This window comes from Pinus tabuliformis, chromosome 5_1 (assembly GCF_031772625.1).
Source record: "Pinus tabuliformis cultivar Carrire ecotype Pingquan chromosome 5_1, CPIR1, whole genome shotgun sequence".
NCBI lineage: Eukaryota > Viridiplantae > Streptophyta > Pinopsida > Pinales > Pinaceae > Pinus > Pinus tabuliformis.
The window spans coordinates 865278733-865285751 of NC_142305.1; the positions used below are offsets into that span (position 1 = coordinate 865278733).

Consider the following 7019-nt stretch of genomic DNA (forward strand, 5'->3'; position numbering starts at 1 on the left):
TTGATAAGGGCACCAGAGGCGTCAGAGAAAGTGGATAGAATGGATTTTACAAGACGAGCTTCCTGTACTGAAGGGTGAGCAAAGAGCATATTATCATCTACAAATTGCTGGTGGGTGTGGACCGGGGAATTGTGAAATGAGAGCCCTTTGAGACGCCTAGAGAGCTTAGCAGCTGTGATGCTTCTACCCAAACCCTCAGCCATAATTACAAAAAGAAAGGGAGATAAGGGATCCCCCTGCCTAATGCCTCTAGAAGGTCGAAATGTGGCTGAAGGGGTGTCATTGATTAACACTGAGAAGAATGCTGAGGATATTATACTGTAGATCCATCTAACCCAAGAGTGAGCAAAGCCAAAAGCAATAAGAATTTTTTGAATGTAGACCCAACTGAGGCTGTCGAATGCTTTAGAAAGGTCTAGTTTAAGTAACATACCTGGCTTTTTGGTCATCTTTAGGGAGTGAATTAGCTCATGCGTGAGAATGATTCCATCCGTTATTTGGAGCCCTTCAACATAGCCCGATTGCTCAGGCGAGATGATGAGAGGAAGAAGCGTTTTAAGCCTGGTTGCAATGACCTTTGAAACAATTTTATATATCATGTTACAGAGGGCTATGGGCCTGTATTTGTCGGGGGTGTTGGAGTCTTCTCCTTTAGGCACAAGTGCAATGAAAGTAGCATTTAGTCCCGGGTACATCCACCTGAGCTCTCTGGATTCCTCCACAACCTGCCAAACTTCATTTTTTATTAGGTCCTAGAATCTGTGAAAGAAGTTTGCTGTGAAGCCGTCCGGACCTGGCGCCTTTCCCTCTTTCATTTGTTGCACGACTTCTTCAACTTCCTGCGGATTGATGGGTTTGATCAGTAAACTGTTATGCTCCTCCGTTATGACCTTGGGTATGTTCTGGAGAAGTTGATTGATGGCTGGTATTCTATTGAAGTCGGGCTCTTTGTGGGCTTTTTTGAAGTAGTTGATAAATTCCTTTTCAATGCCCTCATGCGTTTCAATCTTCTCTCCCTGCTCATTGTTAACATGAGTAATTTGGTTTATCATTCTTCTCTGAACAATGGTTTTGTGAAAGAATTTTGTGTTTTTTTCTCCACATTTCAGCCATCGAATTTGGGATTTCTGCCTCCATAATGTTTCCTCCTGCTTGGCCCTTTCTAGAATTTTTGATTCTATGGCTTGCTCCTGTTTAGAGAGTTCCTCTGTTCGCCCTTCATTTATAATGGATTGTTGTATTTTCTTCATTTCAGTATTGAGCAGGGCTTGGTCGGTGAAGATGTTACCAAAAACCTTGTGGTTCCATTGTTTGATGGTCTTTTTCAGATATTTAAGCTTTTGTTGGAATCTGGCCATTCTTGTCCCCTCGGTCGGATTGAAGCTTGTCCAGCTTGATCTGACCAGATTTTCAAATTCTGGATGAGAGAACCAAAATTCTTCAAAACGAAAAGGGCGTCTAATATTGTTACCTGGCCTGTTCCATTGGAGCTCGATGGGCCAATGATCCGATCCGGAGAAAGGGAGAATGGAGGCTGTAAATTCTCCGCCGACATGAGTGGCATTGTCTGAGATTAGGAACTGATCAAGGCGTGATGCAATTTGTTGCGCTCCTACTCTCTTGTTTGTCCAGGTGAAGATACCATTGCTTGTTGGGATGTCCATTAACCAGTTGCTGTTGATGAATTCCTTTAGAAGGCCGTCATCATTGCTTGAGCTGCTTCTGCCTCCTCTCTTTTCTTCCATGCTGGCTATCATATTGTAATCCCCTCCAGTAATCCATAGAGGAAGTGGTCTATTTCTGTTGAGTTCTGCTAATGTATTCAGAAGCTGACTCTTTTGAGCTGAGTCTTGAGGGAAATAAACGTTAGTTAGCAGTCCATGAGCATTCATACCTGAGAGGTGAAATGTGGCTTGGATGAAATTTTTGTAAGCTTGAATATTGTTGAGATGGATGATCCGGGCATCCCAAAGTATTGCTAGGCCTCCCGAGGCCCCTTGTGCATCAACCGCTGTGACTAGGCCTCCTGGCCAAGCCTTCGCAGCTATTTTTTCCAAAATGGTGGAGCTACACTTCGTCTCCTGCAAGAAGAGAATACTGGGTTTTTCTTGCTTCAGCATATTTTTTAAGATTCTTCCTTTCCTGGGGCTATTGAGCCCTCTGATATTCCAAGAAATTAGCTTCATTGAGAAGGGTGGGGGTTTGCATTGAAGTACTTAGTCAGTTTGGCATACCTCCCTAACTCTACCAGAATTTCTCCTATCTTGATTGTTCTTTCTAAGGTTGTTTTCCTGCCCCTCTTCTTGCTGTCCTTGGTGATAAATTTTCCATCCCATGGACTGCCAATCTGGACCCCTAGAGAGTATTTCTTCTATGCTATGTTTAACACTTCTACTAGGTTGTCTACTTGCTGTTCTGAAATTTTTTCAAAGTTCTTTGTGCGGCAAGCATGTTCCAGACCTAAAATGTCCAGCTCCCCTATATCGATGGGCTCCTGGTCTTTGTCCATTACTTGGGGCGATTGAAAATAGTCCTCAGTTTCGTTTGAGGCTTTTTCGCCTGGCTGAGAGAACTCCATATCCATTTTTTCCGGTTGCTTTGACATGTTTTTGTTTTGTGATATCCAGTGTTCTGGATTTGTCGATTTCTGGCCTCCTTGCATTGATGTTTCACCTGGCTGCCTCTATTGTTCCGCTTCATCTTTCTCTTGTTCCTCTTCCGCACCCTTCTCATCGGTTTTGTATAGAGCTTCGAATCTATTGCTCGTTGCTGCTTTATTGCTCAGATTTGCTTTGGGGTTGTGGGTGGCTTTTTTGTTTCCTCTCCTTCTATTGACTACCTCTGTGAATCCACTGTGGTATGGTTATCAGACTTTTCAAGAAAGGAGGGTATCTTATTTAGCGGGCAGTCTCTATAGAGATGTCCTATATCATGACATTTCCTACACCTAAATGGCACCTATTCATAATCAATGACTTGAACCCATTCAGAATCTTCATGAAAGAAGCTTACCGTGTCTGGTAGTGGTTGCTTGAGATCCATGTATACACAGATCCGCGCATATGAAGTGTGCTTGCAGAGTTTTGTTTCCTCTGCTACCCTTACAAATTCACCAATGGCGTTTCCGATCTCCTGCAGAGATTTTTCCTCCCAATATTCCCATGGCAATGAGTAAAGCCTTATCCACACTGGCGCACAACTCAGATCCTCCTTATCGGGGTTGAATCTTTCCACCCAGCCTTTGAGAAATAGGCCTGCAGAGTTAAAGAAATATGGACCACCCTCCAGAATTCTAGTTCGATCCTCTAGACAGTTAAATACCGCCGTAAAGAAGCCCTTGGCCCCCAAATGCAGAGATATATCCCCTTTTGGGCGCCATACGGTGCTGATCCAAGTTTGCAGAGCTCTTTCTGTTGGCCAAATCCCTATAAACTTGCCGATCAGTGCATGATCCCGCATGTACTGTATTCGGGCATTGATTCGCTCACTTGGGAAGTAGACCTTTGGTCTATTGGTAGCAACTGGTTTGCAAGTTGAGGAACTTGCTTTATTTCTATTCTCTGAATCAATACCCTTACCCTTATGCTGAATGTTGTCCCTTGTGCTGTCGTTAACCTTGTTTGCGGTCTCCCAATCCGCCGTTTGCCGTGCGCTAGTACCCGAAGACGGGGGAGGCTCCTGGCCCTCCCCCTGGGGGGGAATCATTGTTCCTGCTCGTATGGTTCCGTCCGTCTGCACCAGGCCTCTCCAAACGCTGTCGCAGGTACCTGGTTCTGCCATCTTACTAACCCATCTTAGTTAGCTTCGTGTAAATAGATTTTATTACTCGCATTCACTTAACCAACACATTTACATACATTCTTTCATCATTTAAGTATTATACGTGAAATTTATACCCAACATAACAAGATGCATAAAAAGGAAATAAAGATGCATAAATTGTAGAATACTTCTCTTTATTGATAATTTTGGATGATTACAGACTCGACCTACCCTACACACTCAGCTACAGGGGTCCGTGTACTCAGCTGCGGACTTCTACCCTAGGCCTCTGCACACTCAGCGGCAGAGCCTCTACCTACGCTACAACCCAAGACTTAGACTTCTTGCTCTAAAGCTATGACTCTCTTAGTCGTATTACCTTATCTAAATACTTAGAGCTTAGCTCTATTTATACAATCCCATGGTCTACGGACCATGGGTAGATATTTTACAGCTAACATTACATTTCCAAAATAAGGGCGGACAATCCTATGACTCTTTAACACCTATGCACTCCGCGACCACAAAATGTGGAGTCTTTACACTTGGATTACAAAATTTGATCAAAATATGGGCTTTTAGCACCAAAATGACCCTTGGGGATCCCGCCCCAACATATCCTTTTTTCCCAATTTCCCCAACCATTTTTGGTTAGTACCTATTTATTTTTGACAATCTTGAGGAGGATAACATATTCTTGATTTATAAGTTCATCCTTCAGATGAATCCTTATGAGTATTTTTAACGAACCCTGAGAAGGAGTGGTTTGGTCCCATCATGTTCGATGAATCCAACATTGTTTGATGTTTTTATGAGTCTAGTGAAGGCATAAATCAACTCCTTTTTCATGTTTAGAGAGTTTGAAAAAGAGGAGAAAAAGAAAAATTGAAAGGTTCATTTTCATAAAATTGTCTCTTGAGCCTGAAAAGGCAAAAAACGATACTCAAGAGAATCTCTTATCCATGTTCAACTAAGGTATTCCTTTTTCGTAAATATTCTATCCTAGTCCAGAAAAGGGCTAAAATTATACTTGCATACTTCTTTTCATTTACTTTAACAAGTTCAAAAAGATGAGTGCTTGGAAATCTTTTCATGTTTAGGGATTCTGAAAAGAGCTGAAAGAGGACTTTGGGGGGTTCCTTTTTCGTGAGTTTATAGAGCCCGAAAAAGCGATAAAAGTATGCTCCGCTGTCAAAATGACCTATTTCAACTAAAAAATGTCATTAAATACTTCAAAAAACTATTAACCTACTCAAAATACCACCAAAATATTAAAAATATATGGCACATGGTAAAATTAGGTCAAAATAATAAATTATAATAAAATAATTGATAAAAATGACCATAAATAGGTGAAAAGTAATTTCATTTTTACCGTTTGGTGGTTGAGGTCTGAGTGCCTTTTTCCCCTAGAACTTTAGCAACTGATTTCAGCCAATCAGGTGGACCATTTCGAGTGTTTTCAGTTCCAGGTATGAGATATGACCTTTCTCTTTATTTTCACAATTTCCATTTTTTTTCATGCACAATTTTTTGGGTTTTGAGTGCATTGGGGCTTTAGAGTTGCACCCTAACTCTAGTGCACCCTTTTGATGTCGAAAGGTGTGATGTTCCCAGAAGATTATAAGTGAGAAGAGTGCTTCAGTGCACCTCGCAAAGAAGGGAGTGTGCGCTGCAGTGCTCTGTCCCCCTTTAGCAAGGTGCATTGGGCGTAATTCAAAAAGGGACTTTGTGATTTTCACTCAAATTTTCCTCAAATTTTTGCATGGGATTTTCTATAAAGATTATTCTTGTTGCATTTTAGATACCCATTGAAACAAAAATGGCTTTGATTTTGAAAGAAAGAGAGCATGAAACACATGATATGGATGATGCCAATGATCCAACAATTATTAAAGCTTTGAGAAATTGTTAACTTCTCATGTTCTTTTGGCTTCCTGGAATGAGAGACCAGTTGGAGTTATTGGAATATCTAGTCAAGGCATGGGACATTTAGGCACAATGTTTCAATATTGGTGTACATACCCTCAATGTAGAGGTGGAGGATATTTATTTTTTGATTTTATCAAGGAGGAGAGATCCTATCTCATTATCTGGTTCGAGAAGTGGCAGTAAAGCTTTCAAAGACTATATTATTGCACATTGTAAGCCTCGCTCCTAGCCAAAAAAAATGGTAATATTGAGATTAAGGATGTGTTCTAATTTATTCTCAAGACAATCCTTTTATTATGACTAGATTGGCTAGTAGTGCTACTCTACATTTGGTTAATAGGTCCCAAATGCAATATGCATTAGAATGCATAGAACCAACTCTGTTCAATTGGAGTGAGGGGATGTTAACAAATATGAAGGAAAAATTGACTAAAGCAAAGGATCGGTGGTTGAAAAACTTTTGATATGGTTCCATATTGATATAATTTGCCTTAGAGAGGATTCCACTGCTTCATTCTCATCATATTCTCTCAAGCCTCTAGATCCTAGGATTCCATGGATGAGGTGATGGGTAGACCTCATGTCTCAACATGCGGGTCCTTATTCCATGAGTTTCACTCTTTTTTTCTTTCAATGGCCACATATGCAGTTCATCATGATTGATGATTACCCATATGCCACAACAAATTTTCACTGAAACCCATAACTCCTGCTACCTTAAGGTGGGAAATGGGATGACATAGGTAAAACAAAATCATTTTGAATTCTTTCTTTTGGTTTTACAATTTTTTTTTAATTTTCATGTATCCAATACTAACTATTGATTTTACATGCAGATATTAGACCAATTTGACTAGTGGGCTCATCCTACCTTCAACGACAAGGAGAACTGCTACTTGCATATATTGGAGCAAAGGTGGTTTCAAGGGCACATGAGGAGATGCAATATCTCAAAGTAGTTGAGACTCTTGCATAGTTCAAGCATCATGTTGAGAGGTTGATCCAAAGTATACCAAATACCATGGTCAATCATATTTGTAACACCCTCCTCCCACATCTACCCAAGTAACCGGCCAACCGGCGTAAACATGTGATGAGAGGCTACTGTGATTGGATTCAACCTCCTATGTGACCTTAAGGAAGTGGAATCGATGGAAACAAAACATACAAACATTCCACATTATCTACAGGACCCCTAAGAACCATCCCAACACTTTTGGTAATGAACCCCTTGGTCCCACTGAATATTTAGACCTCTTGACCTCTAGACGCTCCCATGATATGGACCTAACAGTGTCTAGGAGGCTCTCGATGCTCTCATGCCA

General features: G+C 41.0%; 1 protein-coding gene across 1 annotated transcript; it reads right to left on the minus strand.

Moving 5' to 3' along the window:
* Positions 1-752: 752 nt before the first annotated feature.
* LOC149167572 (uncharacterized) lies at positions 753-2584 on the minus strand. The gene is made up of 2 exons (XM_089430525.1): positions 2408-2584; positions 753-2081 (listed from the first exon to the last, which is right to left on the minus strand). Exons 1-2 carry the CDS (start codon positions 2582-2584, stop codon positions 753-755), a joined length of 1506 nt encoding a protein of 501 aa, XP_089286651.1.
* Positions 2585-7019: the final 4435 nt, after the last annotated feature.